The following is a 19,265-nucleotide window of genomic DNA, read 5'->3' as shown; positions in this document are numbered from 1 at the left end:
ACCAGATTGGCCATTACCCTCATGTCCGGTGTGGGTCTGCAGGGACCTCGTTCCAGAGCTGTCAATGGTTGTATCAAGGCCAGCCAGTCGGTCTGTGACAGGCCTCTGTGTTTGGTGTTTATATTCAAAGGGAGCAGCTGTCAGGAAAAAAGACGCACGTTGTTCTAGGTGAAAGTGAAGATCCATCTCTGCGAGAGCAATTACCCGGCCACGTTGCTCTTGGCATGACTTGATTTTGTCTAGTACTAGACGATCCAATAAACCGATAATTGCTCCAATGAGTGTAGGCAAAACGCAGTGCTGTGAAAGACAAAAAGTATTTTCCAGTCTGAAATTTTTTTGTGAGTGTGTTTGGTTTTTTTTAACCATTCAGAGGTGAAATTTATTTATTGTTTTGTATTCTTTGAATCTTTTTGAACATTGTTTTGAGCTTAAGTTTGTGAATTTACGGCCTGGACGTTCTGGTAGAGAACATACGTCATGGTTCTTAATTCTGAAGACTCTTCAGCGTCAGTGGGTTTTTGGTCTTGGAGCTCTTCCTTCTTCCTGAGTCTCTTACCGTTTGATCTTAAACTCTGATGTTAAATGAGACGAGTTTGATCTGTAGTGCTTTAGATGTTGTTCTGGGATTTTATGTGACTTCCTGGATTATTTGTTAATTCTTTATTGGGGTCATTTTGAAAAGCTAACCACTTTTGGGAAGGTTTACTGCTGTTTTAGGTATTGTCACCTTCCTAAAATAATAGCCTGTCGTTTTTTATCCAAAATACGATGGAGACTTAGTCCATTATTTTAGGAAGGTGACAGTGTAATATGTGAAGAACCTGTAAATAACGTTATTCGTCACTTAAGATTTCCTCTCCTTCTGACAGCTTCTGTTGAACTGATTTAATAATCTTTATCTGTCAGTAATGACGGGGTGTGAGTGTGAATACGGTCAGTAACGGTTATTTCATGAGTCAACAAGGCATATGATGGCATTTTTACATATATTTACATCATTTAAGCTCACAGGGCTCTAAAATCTAGCTACTAACATACAAAGATAAAAAAAAAAAAGTTTGGAGTTTTCAACTTTGCTAAAAACATTATTTTTTTAACCTCAGGGCTAACTTCAACATTTCAACGCCTAGCATTCTGCATGTTAGGACTTGAAGATGAATTCAGAATAATGTTTTGCCACTCTGGGGAAAAACCCCAAACTTGTAGACAATTTAAATTGGCCCATTTGTTCTCTTCCCTTCTTATTAACGCCTTACCAATGTCAAGTGAAAAAACTGAACCTGAAGTAGGGGGTTACCCTGTGGGTAGGTGAAGGTAAACATGGGATGTAAAAGTCATTTTTGGACAAGTTGTAGCTGCAAAGAAGCATAATCTTGGCTCATGTTAGAACCAAATATACAAGATGTCAGAGAAAATGCTCAAAAAAATCTAACATTTTGCTGTTACAGATGATGATGCGACAATTTGCGGCATGTTTCCGCCATCAGTGCACGTCAACAATCAGAATTATCAACCTGTACTTTATCGCCAAATAACTCAAGCTTAGACAGGTTGATTGGAGAACATCTGTCAGAATGAATAGACAGATGTAAAAAAAATACAATTACTACTAAGTTGGCTCTTGGTTTTCTGAGGGTTTCTACTGACTCCTTTTTTTAAATCCCCAACTGTTTGAGAAAAGCAGCTTAGCAGACATTCCCATTGACTTTTCTGCAGGTGGTTGATGGAAAACCTCACTTAGATCTTTCATTAGTCACAGTAGCGTTTGGCAAGTAGTAGCCATTAAGTGATTGGCTGGCAGGGCATTGTCAGACTGAGGAATGTGATCATTGTTTTGTGAAGACAGTGTGTCGAGAGAAGATCTGTTTTTAACTTTCCTTCAGCTGAGCGAATGATTTCTGACAAACTGACTAAGGCAGATGATATTTACTACACCGGGTCACAGCGTGAAGTCTGCTGGAGGGAAAAACATGCCAAAATATTATATATATAAAACAATACCTTCATTCACCTAATGAACATGTTGGTGGTGATTGTTGTAATTGAGCAACTGCTGATTGATGTGACGATGCCTGCATTCAACAGGTGATTGTTTCTAGACACACACACACACACACGCGCACACCCCCCCACACACACACACGCACACACACACACCCACACACACACACACACACTTCTCTGTACAATAGTCAGCATTTGTGTGTCCAACACATATAATATTCTTATTTTGTCCTTTCTGCATACAAACACCACATTAAATATCTTAGAATCGTTTTTTCCCCTCTTACCATATCTGGAAATCAAATCTAAAACTTTTGCTCAAATTTGAATTTTTTTTCCAGTTTACACTAGTGATCTTTTAGTGAGGGGTTTTCCTATTGTGAATTTAAACGGTTGCTAAAACTGGTTGCTAGGAGGTTACAAAGTTCGGGTTTTGGTTAAGAGAAAATCCGCCATTGTTTGGGATCTTTTAAAAATGTTTTTGCAGTCAAAATCACTGATTTTGTGGCGCTACTTTTTAAATATCCACAAGAAAGTTTGCAATATTTTTCTTCGTCAATCCAACTTGAATAACAAATCTTCACTCTCTACCATGTACGTTTACTTCCTGATAATCTCATCCTGCATCCTATGTGACGACGTCCTGTTACTGAGCTCCAGCGTAGGTAAGGTCAGGTGTAGCTAAAGGTCAGCAAAATCCCTGACCAGGAAGTGGTGGTGTGAAAGGAGCAACAGCCAAACCAGTTCCCCATTGCCCATCATGCCCGGCTCCTGAGGATTGTTTACTCCGAGGATTATCTCCTTTCCTTTTCGAAAGACGTTTAGTCATCTCCGTCCGGAGCTGCTGACATGAAGGACGTCACCATCTTACTCTGCAAAAAAAAAAATAAAATAAAAAATATGAGGAGGACGCAGGTGTGTGCTGGCTCGCAGCTCATAAAGCTCATTAATTTACCGGACCAAAAAAAAACAAAACAACAAAATCACAAAGCAGCCTGCGCCGGACCCCGGACCTGGACGGGAGAGCAGAGGAAGCAGACCTAATCTGCCTGCTAACAGATGGCTCCCAGATCACACACAGCGGTCCGCCTGCCAGCCTGCGTTGGAACGGAGCGGCCGCCCACGGCGAGGTTGGAGAGGCCGCGCAGGCAGAGGAGATGATTGTTATTGAATATGAAATGTCGATCTCTCGGAATGAGCTCGCCATCCAGGTCGCGGGCAGGTGACGCCGATCGAATCGCTCGTCTGCCCCGCATGGACGCGGGTTCTCCTCGCGCTTTGCGGGGATGAAGAATCCGTCTCTCGTAGAGTCATCGAACAAATGACATACGACCCAGATGCTTTCATTTATAACAACCTCACACCGGTTAGTCTTCAAAAACTCATTCTGGCAACACAAATAGTTCACTCACTTGTCCACCTTTGCTGCTTCAGCTCTGCTATCTATTCAGAATCGATGAACGCAGCTTTGATAGTTTTTCTGACTTGGTTCAAGTGCAGGATGTGACCTTTACGTGGAGGAAGGAGAATAATCCTGGTTCAAACGTCTCTGGAAGGATTCTCAGGCAGTTCTCAATAGGCCAGAAAAATGTGTTACTGTGACAGACCTCGTTCTCAACTTCTTTACGTGACATTCAGATGACCTAACTTAGAGTTTTAGATTCTCTGTCTTTTTCACAGATGTTTCAATAACATTACTTAACTCAATTATCGCAAGATACCCCATCTTTATCAAAGAATTCATGCTTTAAATCCAAGCCGTTGTCAAATAAATGAAAACGATTGGCAGGAAAAACATGATCTGAACATGAGCAGTAGAAGGTAAAGTCACATTACTGCTTCTTCAATTTATAATACAATTTTTGATGAAGAGGAAATCTTCAGAATGTTCACTTTGTCATGTTTAAACCTAAATGTGGCCGTTGCTCATCTTGTGGGTGCATCCGCCTGAGGGGCTGTCAGTGAAGTATCCCATCCATGTGGCGCAGCTTCCTCTCTCTCTCCCATGAAGCCATTCAGCGTGCCGACGTTAATCCCGGCTCCTGTCATGAACTCGGATGGGGCTTAGTGGCATCTTCCCAGATCGGCATGCTGCAATAGAAGGCCGCTTGCTCTGGTTGTTATAAACCCCAAAACCAGGTCTGCCACAGGGCGACAGAAGGTTACGTTTTACACAGTTTGCACAGTTTGATAAGTTTTAGGCGTATTTTCTGACTCCAAGTTAGATAGACCTGAATGGCTAATGGGTTTGAGCGTAGCAGGTGATGTGTATCTGTGTAATGAGGGAGGGTGTGGCTACGATGCAGCTTCTTTTCTTTAGGCATAATATGCCAAAAAAGAGATTTAGTCAATAAATCAATATTATTTGTACAGCACATTTTATCAACAAGGCAGTTCAAAGTGCTTCGCATCATGAAAACATAAAAACATCATGAAGACAACGTAGCACCAAAAGCGTTCTGCTTTTTCAGATTCAAGCTGATTTTACTTGATTTGTTCATCACTAGTCGAATCAAACTTGTGTCTAACTGAAGAACAGCAACTGGTGACTCATACAGTCATTTTCAACACCGACTTGCTCATTTTTAATCACATCAGCCTGTCTTCCTTACGGTGTGGCTTTGATTAAGGTTTCCATGGCAGGCTGAAAGAGCCTCTTGGGTTATTTTGCACTCGGTTCAACCAGTATGTGCTAAACAAAGTGCCACCGTTTGACACGAGTAGAAGAAGCTCCAAAACGTTGTTCTTCAAACCCATCGGATGTCATTGAAGAGTCACTGCAGTGTTGTTGTTGTTTTTTTTTTCCAATGTTGACCGTCCCTCCATCTCAGCTGTGATTCACGCCTCTCGAATCTTTTCCTTTGAGAGAACAAAAAAGGCGTGAAAGGCGCAATCCAAGCATGGGAGCGTTTTCATGCCGTCGCTCATCCTCCTGTCCTTCAGCTATGCTTTTTTTTTTTTTTCCTGCCCTACCTTCATCTACTCTCCGTCTCTGCCGTCAGTGCCTCATTTGTTCTCCAGATCTGTGAAAAGTCTGCGAGCTCGTCCTTGTTTATCTTCACCCGGTCTGACAGCGGAAAGAAGCAAAGTTTTCCTGTGCAGTTTGTTCAGGCATTTAAAATGAAAAGTGACAGAAAAACACCTGGAATCTCATGCGGTGTGGTCTGCCACTGACTGGAGGAAAAAAGTGTTGGAATATGGATCGGGTTTGTCGTGTTTATGGGAAATCTTTAATGTCTTCGGGAAGATCAGACTAATAGTAAAGCAAAACACCTTTTATCGAACCATCACTTGGCTTTCTTTTCTCCCAATAGTCCGAGCAAAAGATCAGAAAACTCTTATCGTCTTCCTTGGTTTCTCTCCTCCTCTGCTGCATCGACTCTCCGTCCTCCTCACAGGTCACTGTCAGCTCAGGAGATGAGCTCTGTTGGCTCTCTGGCGGGGGAATGACCTGGCCTCTCCAATTACCCAGAAAACCCTAGATCAGAAAAAATGATCCTCATTATTGACGGCTGACTCACCGAGCCGCCGAAGTGGGAGACGATGGGAGAGAACGGCAGACAGCGACAGAGGAGGGAGGCGATGAGAGATTAAGAGCCGGCATGAAAAGATAAAATTGGACAAGTTTAGGCAAGATGGATAGACAGATAACAGTATCTGCGCGACGCAGGGACACTGGCAAAGGTAGCAGAGGGACGGCGTAGGCGGGTAGGAAGTGTGAGTGCGTGTTGTCAGAAACTTGAAGGAACACCGTCCAGAGCAGATGGATTCTGGGATGTCATGTACGACCGGCGAAGAAGCAGATCCGTGCTTGTCGCTTTAAATCATGAGAGCTCCAGAGCATTTCGTGCAGAGCATGAATCTCGGAGCTTCATGGTGTTGTGTAGAGCAATGGTCGGGTTTGGGTCATTTCCTGGCTTGTGTGGCACATTTAATAAGGCTGCAGTACATAAAATAAATATCAGAGAAAACCAAAGGAGGATGCAGAAAGTTGTGTTAATCTACTTAGTATAGTCTAAATAAACGAGTAGCGAGTTTAACCTGTTGAGGAAATAAAGGTGAGTAGGTTGTAGCAGTTAATCAGATTGTAACAAGCGCAGCGCACAGAACGCGCTCACGCCTCCGTCAGAGATAAGATCCTATCAATCAATCATCTCAGATGATTTGCACTTGACTCACCCATCTTTTGCTGGTTGTGGTTACAAGATGGCGCTAGAAGATGTTAAACAAAAACTACAAACGGCAGAAGACTGCAAACAGTAGAGGAAGTTAAACTGGTTACTATTAAATGGTCGCTCAGGTGAGTTTCACGCAGAACTCTAAATTCCCATTATTTGCCTTCCCTGATTGACCGACCGATCAAATTATGCTTAACGTCAGAGTAGCGTCTCACACGGTTAATGTTGCGTGGTCATTGTGCTGTACGCAGAGTATCTGACCCTGTCCTTGCCTCTCCTCTTCAGGTATGCGCATCCTGGTGACCCTGCTGCTGGACACGCTGCCCATGCTGGGTAATGTGCTGCTGCTCTGCTTCTTTGTCTTCTTCATCTTCGGGATCGTTGGCGTCCAGCTGTGGGCCGGCCTGCTCAGAAACCGCTGCTTCGTCAAAGACAACTTCTCCTTGTGAGTTCCACTCTGCACGTGTGTATTTGTGTCATTTAGTGTGGACAAAAAAAACTCAAAAAAACTTTTAGGTTGGACCGTGGGTGTAAACTTAAAATATGTTTTACTCATTGGGAGGGTCAAACAAACTCCCGCTGGCTGAAATATGGGGGTGGGGGGGTATTTCTCCAGAGGAATGTGTTGTTTAAAACGTTTTTTCATACCTCACAACAACCTGTCGACATGTTGCACCGTACCTGCGCAAAAATAATTTCCAAACAAATCCTCAGTTTTATCTGCAGATAACACAGATATTGTTAACATGTTTTGGCAACGTCTCCGAGCCATTTTTTCATATTATTACACCAGAGCGCTGATTGTAATTATTTTCAGGTGCCACTGTTTGGCATTTAATCAAAGTCCACAGACTCCAAACGTTACTCTGATGGTGGGAACCAAAGATTATGGTGATGGTAAGGAGGCATTTCAAGCCCAAATCCTCGAAGCTCGTCATCAGTGATAAGTGGAAATTAATAAAAATCTTGTCTGCAATTATAAAACGAGTTTAATTGCTGTGATGTCAAAAAAAAATTTTTTTTTCATTGATTTTGAAAATGAAAGGCATAAAAGATTTTCTTGGCTGAATAAAATTAAAATTAACTCTGAATGTGTAAAGGGTGTGAATAAATTTGGCTTAATTTTCTACACAGTTAAAACAGAAACTATAGCAAGCAGCTAAAACATTACTCTGTAATCATACAAATATCAGCCGCGTCGTTGTTAAAGTCACAGTGTTCAGAGCGTGTGAAAATGAAAGGTATAATTTCCAGAGCGCCTTATGCTCTGGAAATTACGTTAAACACAGTTGGAACGTGTCTTGGAAATAAATACTAGAATCCATTGGAAACACTAACAAGCACTGAGAGCAGTAAGACATTGGAAACCGTTGCAGACTGAAGCAGCCACCACCACCATGTTTTCTTCAACATTTCTGCTTTCTCCCCTCAAATAATATAAATGGAAATCTGTTGCGCAATGTGAAAAAGTTCAAAGGGACGACTTTTGCAAAGCCTCTATGATTTGTTGCTTCATCGCGAGAGCGCCATTGAATTGGCCAGTTGAAAGAAAGTCTGTGGGACGTCAAAGTAACTTCATCCTTCTTTCAAACTGGGTCACGCGCTACCGTCAGCGAGGCTTGCGACTCTGACGCCTCATTGCTGTGATGAATGGAGGACCGAGACAGGTTCTGGAATAATAAAAAAGGCCCTGGATCGTCTGTGCTCCTGTATTTGGGAACATTGGTACCCATAACTTATTCATGTTGCCTGAGTCATATAGGGATCATTACTCTCTAAGGGATTTATGACACCCCACATCTGTAAATTAAGTTCATGCATTATGCCTTCGGTGTGCAGACATCATTTCTGTCGTCACTGTCGGTTCTTGCGACCGGCTAGCGTTCCCTGGAATACCTGCGCCTTGTAAGCGGCGCCAGACTTTACTAACGGGTCTGCTTTACAGGCGGCTTCGCTTCGCGGCGCTCCGTCACGTCGCCAAAAGCTTCTCGGCAAACACCTGACACATTCACAACCTCCTTTTTCATGCTGATTAGGAGCATTTCAGATCGCCATTAGAGAGCCACGTCCCTCCCTGCGCGTCGAGCCATGATGAACGGACATGGGGCTCATCAGCCCCGTAAGTGGCTCTGGCAGATCTTCTCGGCGTGTGAAGTAGCTTTTAAGAAAGAGAGTGAGAAGTGATCCTAAAGTGGAAAACAGATTGGTCTAATCTCCCCTCCCCACGAAAAAAAAAAAAGTGTGACTGCGTTTTGCAATTAATAGAAGCTGCCAGCTGAAGGTGTGCTGACAGATGAGCCAGATATAACACAAACGCCAGACACATTCCCTCTCTTCCAGATGGAGGAGTGCTATGTAGCAGATATGCCAAGAGGTGCTATGGCAGGCGTGTGTGTGTTCGGATCCAAATCCCCTCAAATGACATAAGGGTCCCTGCAGGTATTTGGCCCCGTCGGCCTGACATAATCTAAAACTAATAACGGTTTACGTGGCTTTGTTTTAGATGTGCTAATCGGTAACAGAAAAAAATGCAGTTAAGACATTTGCAGGTTGGAATTGTGTCCAACCTGCAAAGAAGAGGACATAGTTTGACTACAGCTCCTGTAGCGTCTTTTACCACTGTAGGAGTCACATTTGACTCATCATTAGACTTTGAGTCACATTTCCTGTTGTTGTTTTCCTATAGGAGACATTTCCTTTTAATGGTGCCAGTTGATGCTTGACAGCTGATGACAGCCATGCTGTCCATAATGGGTGATGCCCTTAGAAATACCTTTCCTTTAGTTTTTTCATTAAAAATCTCAAACTTTGTTGAATCTGCAGTGAAAATGGTCCAGCCCAAAGTTTCCATTATCCATATATGGACATAGCTTCCTGGTGATTTTACACTCCAAAATCTCCTTACGCCACTCTGAGACATTTTCTTTTATATATATTGTGTCTCCACCCTAAGAAAACTCTTCAAAAATTTGAAAGTGGGAAAAAAAAAGACTGAATAATAGTCGAGCAAATGTATGAGTTTGGCAGTTTTTCCATCTTCAACTTGCATGGTTCTAAATAACATACAGTCATGTTCAATAAATAATTTAATTAAACCCAAATTTCTGCATTAAATATTGTTAAATGGTGTGATGTAATACTCTTATTCTAAATGTCATTGTTTTCATTACTTGTAAGTGGAAAAATCATCATAATTACTGAAATCAAACCTTCCAAGCAACCATCTGTGAGTAAAGTAATCTACATAATGTGTTTCACTTAGCAATAAGGTTCTTGGAAATAAATGGATTTTTCAGTAATGCTTAAATTCATTTGAAGGTTCTGTAACTCAAAAGCATGACCAGCTCTTTCCACATTGATGTAGATTCTCAGTCAGACGTGGCAACTTGACTTCTCTTCTTACTCCTTGAAAACTCTTCAACTTAACATTGTTTTTGGTTGGAGAGCCACGAAAAAACCGGCAGTGAACAACAATCGGATGCTTTCCCCTGTCTCGTCTTTTATGTCGAGGCGTACCTGTCAGTAACCTGTGCCACTCGTCTCCCTTCTGCCTCCCACAAAGCCCTCTGTCCGTGGAGCTCGGCAAGTACTACCACACGGAGAACGACGACGAGAACCCCTTCATCTGCTCCATGCCCCGAGACAACGGCATGAGGGACTGCGGCTCCATCCCCAAGCTGTACGACGAGGCGGGCCAGCAGTGCAGTCTGGACATCGACTCCTACAACAGCACAGACAACACCACCTGCGTCAACTGGAACCAGTACTACACCAACTGCTCCGCCGGCCTCATCAACCCCTTCAAGGGGGCCATCAACTTCGACAACATCTGTTATGCGTGGATAGCCATCTTTCAGGTAGGGGAGCCGACGAGTCCTGAGAGTTATGAGTGAATAACCAGGCTTTGAAACATTTTGGGAAGCTCAACAGTTGGTCCGGCGGATGGAACGGTTCTCTAATGCAAAGTCTAAATGTGGTCAATGCATCAGAGGATTAGGACTTTGTCACACAGCAGGGGAGACTCTACTCTTGTTTGTTGTCCTTGCATTACCTGACAGGTCTTTTGTTGGACTGTTGATCTGATTTAGTTTGGTACCAGGAGGTTATTTAAGAGGACAAAAGCCAGATTGAAGATTGCAGCAAAAGTCTGGATTTGTGTCAAAGACTCTGAGATGAAACTAAAAGTTAACACTAGAAAGAAAAAAATAACACAGAAAATGTGGCCTTTTTTAAATCTCTTCTTAGATTTTCTGTTCAAAGTAATTTGAATTGCCTTATTTCTGAAAATGTGCTTTATAAATAAAATGACCTTACCTTTATGCCATTGTTGTCTTCGCTGCCTCTGTTCCCTTTTCATAGGTGATCACTCTGGAGGGCTGGGTGGACATCATGTACTTTGTGATGGATGCACACTCCTTCTACAACTTCATCTACTTCATCCTGCTTATCATTGTAAGTCCTACTTGTTGGTGATCCTCAGCTGCTGATAAGTTTACATACCTCTGCATATTCCTTTTGTTTTTCCCTCTTGGTTTTATACTTGGTTGGCAGTTAGTTAAACTCATTTTGTCATCAAACTATTATGTTTTCTCCTTTTAAATCAAAACTACCAAAATGACCCTAATTAAAATTGTGTGTAACCTGGAAGTGTTGACCTTGTAGCAGTTTTAATTTAACACACATTAGCTCAAATGAGTAGCAAAGGGCTTCTCCTGGGATCTGTTTACTTGTAATAAGTGTGGACACATGAGAAGTCGATCAGCTCTGGCTTCCTGACAGATCGCTGCGTTTTTCTTTTTCGTCCACTGCTCCACAGATGTTGCTGGACTCTGATTCATTTGGAAAGGCTAAAGCCATTTACAAAAGTAGTTAACTTTTGGATAGAAAAACATCCAAGCCACTGAAAATGCCAATCAGTAGTATTTAAACTCTTAATTAAGTAGTGGGAAGTGAGGGCACAGCTGACATTAAGGAAAAGTCAGATGGGCTAACAAGACATCTGATCCACAAGGAAATGATTCAGAGAGCTAACATGTGTCTTGCAGAACTCTGAAACACTGGGAGGAAATATGGGAGGCAGGGTTGAGTTGAGAGAATGGAAATGTCACCATGCCATGGAAACGTAGTAATCTTCTGACCCCAAATGGCACAAAAACGGGCCTCAAAACTTTAACGGGACCACAGTTTAACTTTATGGCCACAACCATCAGCTCTACATTTGGAGAAAAGCCAATAGTTGATCTTTAGGGAATGTTTGAGCTACAAACAACAGGAGACTTGAATCACTGTCACAAAAACAATTGCAGACAGAGTTAAGGCGCCTCTTGGCCGTTGTGACATTTTTGTTCTCAGTGGACCAATGCGAGGAGGGGAGGCAGAAGTGAGCCAGCTGTTGCTACGGGCCTTAACTTTTAAAAACAGTAAGTGATGGTCCCGTGTCAGCTGTCTTGTATCGGGGCGAGCCGGCTTCGCAGGTTGAAGAAGTGATGTAATAAAGTTGTTTGTGTGACCAACCAGACACAGAAAGCCAAAACATAAGACCGAATCATTTCCAGTGAGAAGAAGAAGAAGGTTACAAAAATAATTGACATTGGAAGCATTTACTTGACCATCAACAGGATCGCCACACTGGTTTTGTCCACCATTATTTTTAGACTTAAGTTGCAAATTTTATAGTTAGAGCGTGGGGTACCACACATCAGTGTGGCATTCTGGTCATCCTTATGGGGGTTTTATTTTTTTGTGAAAGAGGCTTTAGTCAAAATTGTTGGCAAAATGAATCCTCTGACATTGACTGGAAGAAAAATTGTACTGATCGGGGCAGAAGGTCTTCCTGGAGGTTCCAATGTAAAAACAATCAAAACCTTGAAAGAAAGTGGATCTGTCATTTGTTACAGCAGGAAAAGGTGAAGTTTATGGAATGGCCGTTATAGTCTCCTAACCTCAGTATCTCAGTCTTATTACACCTCTTCAAATAAAGTGCTACTCTTTATCATTTAAAAATAGCTTCCATACTATTTGAGGCATTACTCAACCAGTAAACATGAATACTATGATTTATATTTTGTGTAAAACGGCCAAACAAAAGTTTGAGTCTGTAAAGTCATAGATATAAATGTGTAAAACATGGGTATTAACAGATGATGGGAACAATGGATGGACAACCACAGACAATGCCCAAATAACAATGCCATCTACTGTATCTCTGTTCTTCCTTAGATCGGCTCATTCTTCATGATTAACCTGTGCCTGGTGGTCATCGCAACTCAGTTCTCTGAGACCAAGCAGCGGGAGAGCCAGCTGATGAAGGAGCAACGGGTGCGCTTCATGTCCAACGCCAGCACTCTGGCCTCCCTGTCCGAGCCGGGATCCTGCTACGATGAGCTGCTGAAGTACCTGGTACACATCATCCGGAAGGGGGCCAAGCAAGTGGCTCACGTCTGCAGGTTTTTGGCCCGCCGCGCAGGGCTCAACATCGCCTCCTCGCCGCCAGCTACAGAGCCCACCCATAGCCAGAGGCAGAAGAGAAGAAGAAAATCCTCCAGGCAGGGGTCTATGTCGGTTCATCACATGGTGCACCATCATCATTACCTCCACCATCACTACCATCTTGGCAACGGCAGCATCCGGGAGGGAGGGAGCACGAGGTGCCTGGAGGGGAGAGACGTGGAGGCCGGGCCTCCCAAAGCAAGCACAAGCGTTGTGCCACTGGGCTTGGCACCGCCATCCTCTCTGATAGCCGCAACCTCCGACTCAAACCTCGCCGTGTTGGGAAACCTGACCTCTGGAGCGGGCGACTCGTCCTCGGGTTGCGGCGTGCTCAGAGGAGAACCGTCTCACTGCACTTTGTTTCCCGCCAACCGGGGAATGAATCCAGTGGCCTTCCTGGCTCCGACTCCCACGTCCAGAGCCATGAAGAGGAACTCTGTACCGTTTGCTGCTCCAGGGCCGAAGAACTACCCCACCCTCCAGGCCCGAGCCCTGGCAGAGTCCAGGAGAGGGAGCATCACCGCCAGCACGCTAACAAATCTGAGTTATAATCTCAATATCCCACCCATGCATCTGGACAGACGGCCATCCAGCCTGGTGGACACACGCACTCCAACAGGTAAACACATGGAGAACTATATGTGTGGTAAATAGAATCTGATTTGTTTTAGAAATTGGAAGGTCTACAAGGTATTAAACACTAGCGGCAGCTTTCTTTCTTTTCGCTATTAGCTTTTTCTGTGCATGGTTATTGCACTCAGACTGAGCTAGGAAAGTGCTAAACAAGTTAAAGGATCATGTGCTAAAGTGAGGTATTAGTCATGCAGTACCCAGTAGCCATTTCCAACAAGCTTCCTCCACCACATAATGACTACAAACTTTATCCACAATAATAGTCCAGTCAGGCGTCCATAGGCTCTACCTGTTTGTCCATAAGGGTTTAGGGTTAGAGTTCAGGTTAGGGTGATAGAGCTGTTGCCTATTTCTCATGGTCACTGGGCATTGGACAGATCGGCAGTCCATCACAAGGGAACACAGAGACACACATGACAAATAACCATGCTCACACACACTCTTAGGTAATTTCCCTAGATTACCTAAGGGCAATCTAGTCATGTTTTTTGGACTGCCAGAGTTCCTGCAGAGAGACCCTCAGTTCAGATTCAAACCCAGAACCTTCTTACTGCAAGGCAACAGAATCCTGGCTCTGGGTTTTTCTGCATGGAATGTTCATGTTCTTCTGTCTGTATTCCAGCTTCATTCCACAGTCCAGAAACATGAACGTTTGGTTAACTGGTCTCTCTAAATTGTACTTAGGTGTGTGTGCGCGCATGTTTTTTTGTCCTGTGTGTTTGTCTGTTGCGCTGGGATGATCTGGCGACCTGTCCAGGATATACGCCGCCTCTCTCCCAATGACCGCTGGAGATGGGCAACAGACCCTCCCTCCCAACTTTGCAAGGCTATAAAGGTGGTAGATCGAGCCTATAAAGTCTGTACAGTATAATTCTATGTCATTTCTCATTTGGCTGCAGCTCAGCTCTCCTGCCAGTTGTCGGCTCGTGAGCTCATCACCATGGATGCAGCTGGTCTGACTATGGACCCTGAGACCTGCCCTGATTGCGCAAAGGCACTGGCCCATGAGTTGGAGGGTTTCACCGAGGGCAACGAGACTCCAGGTGACTCGGATAGCGACGGCGTGTACGAGCTATCACAAGACCACCACCACAGGGACAGGAGAGACAGCCGGCAGCCCAGGAAGAAGAGTCGGAGGTTGGGCAAGACGGCTGCCAACGTCGTCCACTTTTGGAGGCTGGTGTGTGACACCTTCAGGAAGATTGTGGATAGCAAGTACTTTGGTCGGGGGATTATGATCGCCATTCTGATTAACACTTTGAGCATGGGGATCGAGTACCATGAGCAGGTTAGTGCACATTTCTTTTCTTCTTTGCCTTATGAGAACTTTTTTTTTTTTCAACAGTTGTACAAAGCGTAAATTGGATATAGTGGCAATAGTTAGAGGGATAGGAAGGATTCCAACCATTGTCTATACCTGCTTATCCTTGCTGTATTGCTGGGATCTGGTGCCTATCTCTGTTGGTGTTTGGGTGGGAGATGGACAGATGTGAACAGTTACAGGAGAAATATTCATAATTCAGCCATGGCACTAGTGCTGATCACCTATCAGCCATCAGAAGAGCGTCTTATTCAGTCGTTGAAGCAACAAACCCCTAAAACTTGGGAGCAGCTATGTGTGCAGCATTTTGAGGAAATTGTAGACTTCTAGATTTTTACAGAAGAGCTGTGGATTCATCACGTTCAAATGACACACAACTTTTTATGAACTTTGCGATGCTGTGCGACTCAAACAATGCAACCAGATGCATTGTCCGAAAAAACAAACACAGACCATCATCCTCTCTTACTACTTCCTGTTGTCGTCTTTGTCGTTTTCAGCAGTGATAGCATCCGGCTGTTGATCATGTGACCCGCGTGACTTGATAAGAGCCTCAATTGCTGTTCTGCGAAACACCTATGCCGAAAGACCACCTCATCCTCGCACAAAAACTTTGTAACGAAAAACGAGTGCTTCCAAAATTGCCGGGTTTCCATTTGGCAAATTTATTTTCGTAATTGCAGTTCGGGCAATTTTATGGTTAATTAAACTGCAGTTATAGACACACACACAGGACAAACGACTATGCCCACATACTCACAGCGAAAGACAACTTCAAGAAACCAATTAACCAAACAGTCATGTTTTTTGGACTGTTGGAGGAAGCCTGAGTACCCGGAGAAAGCAGAGCGTACAGGAAGAACATGCTAACTTCATGCAGAAAGATGCCATGCCGGGGATTCAAACCAAGGACCTTCATGCTGCAAGGCAGCGGTGCTACCAGTCTGGGGTCTGATCAGATGTGTCACTCTGTGTGTTTGTGCCAGCAACATTGCTCCCATATGCCCGAATTGTATCCCTGATGTCTCCCTCCAGCCTGGCTTGTTTACACAAGCATAATTACAGCCACGTGAGAGAGAAAGTGGGCCGAGAAAGGAAACGTTGAAGGACAGAGAATTTGTAATTGGTGTTTTACCATCTGGAAGAAAATTTATTGCTCTTAATGTGTCTTTAGTTTTTTTAAAATTTTTTATTTCCTGTCCTACCTTCACTTGGATCACGTTAAAACCCGAGGCTGTGAGTCACTGTGTAATATGATATCCTGTTTAGATAAGGGTAGTTACCTGCTAATATGAGGTGTAAATGTGCCCAGCAGGAGCAGATGGGCTAAAACTCAAAACAGATGCGTGAGATGAGCACAAATGCAGTCATGTATCTAAGAAAAGAGTCTTGCAGAGCCGTTCTTCCCCCTTAGTATGAATATCAGCAAAGCTGCAATGAGCTCACGGTTCACAATAAGAAAAAATGTCGCTGATATTGCGGTGAGGCTTTACATAACATGAAGGACGCTGACTTTTGGCGGTCTTCACTCGTTAGCATGTTAAAGTCATGTGACCAGGGCCTGAAATTCACTGCAGGATTGTAGATTTTGCGCATCATGTAACAGATTCCTTCAAATTTAGCTTTTACGACACAGGAAATTCTCTGAGGAGCCGTAAACTAAAACGAAAACCACTTCTAGCGGTCTCTCTTCTCCTTTCTCCAAAGTATGAGCTCCCTCTGCTGTCCCAGTACATCTCTTGCTAGCAAACCAATAGTTGTCGAATTCAGCACTTCTGTTAGGTAATCATTAGGAAGCTGATGCTGCACATAACCTCAAAACAGCAACTTGCTTGTTCTTCTTGTCTTCTTCGGCTTAGTTGATCTGACTTGAAGTGAAGACGGAATGAGTTTAATTCAATGAAGGAATGAAATATGGTCGTTACTGGAAAAAAACCTTCAAGGGTCAGGACCGTTTGTCTGGGACGCGCCTAAAAACCGCAGGACATCGAGCACCATCATGTGTTTGAATGGACCAGTCAAAGTCCTGAGAACTAATGCGTACAGATGAGTGAGTTTGAATTTAAGTGTTGGCTCAAGAGAGCTAAAAGCAAAAGCCTACCACTCAAAATCAGAGGATCGCTTTGTTCCCAATTTACAATTTTGCTCTACTTTGTGTTGGCTTATAAAAGAATGATTAATCTCCCAATGAGCAATAGATCGTTCAACTTCAAAGCTATGAGTAGACCTAACTTTCTTAGTAGCTCTAGTTTAGACCTACGTGCTTCATTTGGGTTTAGAAAGTTATTTAAGTTTAGGCTTGGAATTAAAGATATGTGAGGTCCAAAAAAAAGTGAAAACATTCAAAAATAGCTGCGTTTCCATGGACACTATAACAGCGCAAATGGGATTTGCGAAAATAAATGTGCTTAATCCAAACGCGCCAATTTTGAAAACTCATAATTTCAATAAGTTTTGGTAACAGGATGAGGTGGTTTTTCAGCTGTATCGCATAACACGAGTCATGATCAAAAATCGGATGTTTCCACTGGCGGAAATGTCTAAGAAGATGGCAGGAAGTGCTATGAGGATGATTTCGTGGCATGTAGTTTTTTAATGACTTATTGCGTGAACAAACTTATGCACTCTTGATTTTAATTACATTTCTTTGTCAATTGAAACACAGCAATTGCTAGATTGTGTTTTTGCTTTTTTTTTTTTTTATTTTTTTTTTTTTTTTTACTTTAGCAGAATATCAACACAGTTTGTAATAGATTCACAGCTGTGGTTACAAAGTCCAAACCGAAAATATCTAAAAGTGCTCCTTTTGATGCGGTATGAACAATTTCCAAGCCGTTTTTTTTCAGGCGAGATGTTGAAATAACATCAATGTGCAGAAAAAGAATTAGATTTTTTGTTTAGTAAAATGCTAAACACAGAGAAAAGTGGAAAACATGACAACATATTGACATTTTTGTACTGTACCGGTGGATTGAACCAAATACCATGTAAATCTAAAGTAACACTGAACAATGGCTGACATCTGGAAAGTAAAGGCTTTGCTTCCATGTTGAAAAATTCACTCATATAGCATCAAGAGCCTCTATTTTGCTTTCAAAACAGAAATGACGCCATGTTGATAGAATGTTGCCTTGGGGGTTAATGAACATAATTTGGTTTGTAGATAACCACTTAATGCGCTCACAGTGGTATTAAAATCTCGACTGATGTGTGATCAGTCGAGATTTTTGGTAAAGTGCTGAGTTAGTAAATGACAGTTTCAGTTTAATTTTGTGATTTTCTTAATGTATCTCAATATTGACTGAAACAGGTTGACAATCGTGCAATTTTGTGACGGACACCTAAAATTCCGTAAGAGATGTCTGGGCCAAAATTCTACACATTAGCTTAGACATCCAATATCAGAAACATGCCCAAACTCTTTCACTATCATGTAATATTAAAACACAATGAAGTCTGAGACAAAACGTGAAGAGAAAACTCACGCAGCGAACTGTTTAGTGTGAAAGCCCCGGTGAGGCGTTTGGAATGCAAAGTAGAGCGAAGCTGCAAAAAAAAAAAAAAAAAAAAAGCTAATGAAGCTTAAGAAATTGTTTTGGGTGAGAAAGTTCTTTTACAGTTGTTCCACCAAAGAACAATTACCCACTGTGTAAGAGCAGTGGTTTTAAAACGTTGAGTTGATCAGTTCCAGACAAACGCAGCCAGACCAGAGCCTCTCCTGCTGCAGTTATCGAGGGGAACTCAAACGAGATCCATCGTCTTTCCCCCCGCTAACACGGATCTTTACCTTGCTCTTTCAACAAAGCCGTTCTCCCTGTTGCACTCCGTGTTCCCCTCGTTGTTTTACTTCATTAAGAGCACCAAGTGGTTTTGCCGAGCACAGGTTTTGTTGTGTTTTGAGTCTCTTGTTTTGCATTTGGCACGTGTGATCCAGAGCGACGTTACATAAGCGCAGTGACACAAGCGTTTGTTGTATTGTTTGCATGTGTTGGTGTTGTAGCGGGATCCTGGAGACGGGCCAGGTTTCCCAGGGTTACTTTCGGTCCTTGACCCAGTGTTTCTAAACGCATCCAGATGGAAAGAACTCGGAGAGAGAGAGAGAGAAGGTTTTATAGCGTTTTAGTCATCAGCGTTCTTCCAACCTTCTTTTCTTTTTTTTTTCTTCTGACTTTTTTTAAACTCGCCCTCTAGCTCTAGTCTTTTTGTCTTTTGTTTTCCTCTTCGGTTTCAGCATTTCTTTTTATTCTCATGCCTCTGCCGTTCTTCCACCGATTCTACTGAACTTTGTTCCCTCCCTCCTTGCGCTGCTCATGAGCTCATTAGTGACCGTTTTGGAGATCAATCAATAATGCGCCACGGTGAATGATGAGAGATACCAATAATGACTTTCTGATGATGTAAATTTGTCGTTGATAAATCGTAGCCTCATGTCATTTCTTCTCGAGCAGAAACGATCTATACTGTAGACTACATACCAATCTGGAAAAGTATGAAGTGGGCTTTAATCATTTTCAAGAATGGAAAGTGGTTTGAGATTCCCAAACGTCATTAAGATGGATGACACATTTGTTTCAGCTCTTTCCGTTTTCAAATGTTTGACACCAGGTGACTACGAAGCCTACAACACAGACTTGATG

At 42.9% G+C, this 19,265-nt stretch overlaps 1 protein-coding gene across 1 annotated transcript in view; it reads left to right on the top strand.

The window, feature by feature from the left end:
• Positions 1 to 19,265, top strand: part of cacna1g (calcium channel, voltage-dependent, T type, alpha 1G subunit) — a 272,134-nt gene that overhangs the window by 148,139 nt on the left and 104,730 nt on the right. The window contains exons 6-10 of the mRNA XM_081600550.1: positions 6,471 to 6,630; positions 9,748 to 10,042; positions 10,545 to 10,637; positions 12,405 to 13,293; positions 14,207 to 14,595. Of these exons, the coding sequence (XP_081456676.1) occupies positions 6,471 to 6,630; positions 9,748 to 10,042; positions 10,545 to 10,637; positions 12,405 to 13,293; positions 14,207 to 14,595 (1,826 nt within the window). The remainder of the gene's footprint in view (positions 1 to 6,470; positions 6,631 to 9,747; positions 10,043 to 10,544; positions 10,638 to 12,404; positions 13,294 to 14,206; positions 14,596 to 19,265) is intronic.

Source organism: Poecilia reticulata, chromosome 19 (genome assembly GCF_904066995.2).
Source record: "Poecilia reticulata chromosome 19, P_reticulata-male-v2, whole genome shotgun sequence".
In the NCBI taxonomy this organism is placed as follows: domain Eukaryota; kingdom Metazoa; phylum Chordata; class Actinopteri; order Cyprinodontiformes; family Poeciliidae; genus Poecilia; species Poecilia reticulata.
Note: the sequence above shows the minus strand (reverse complement) of the source record. Positions and strands in the feature narration are given on the sequence as shown.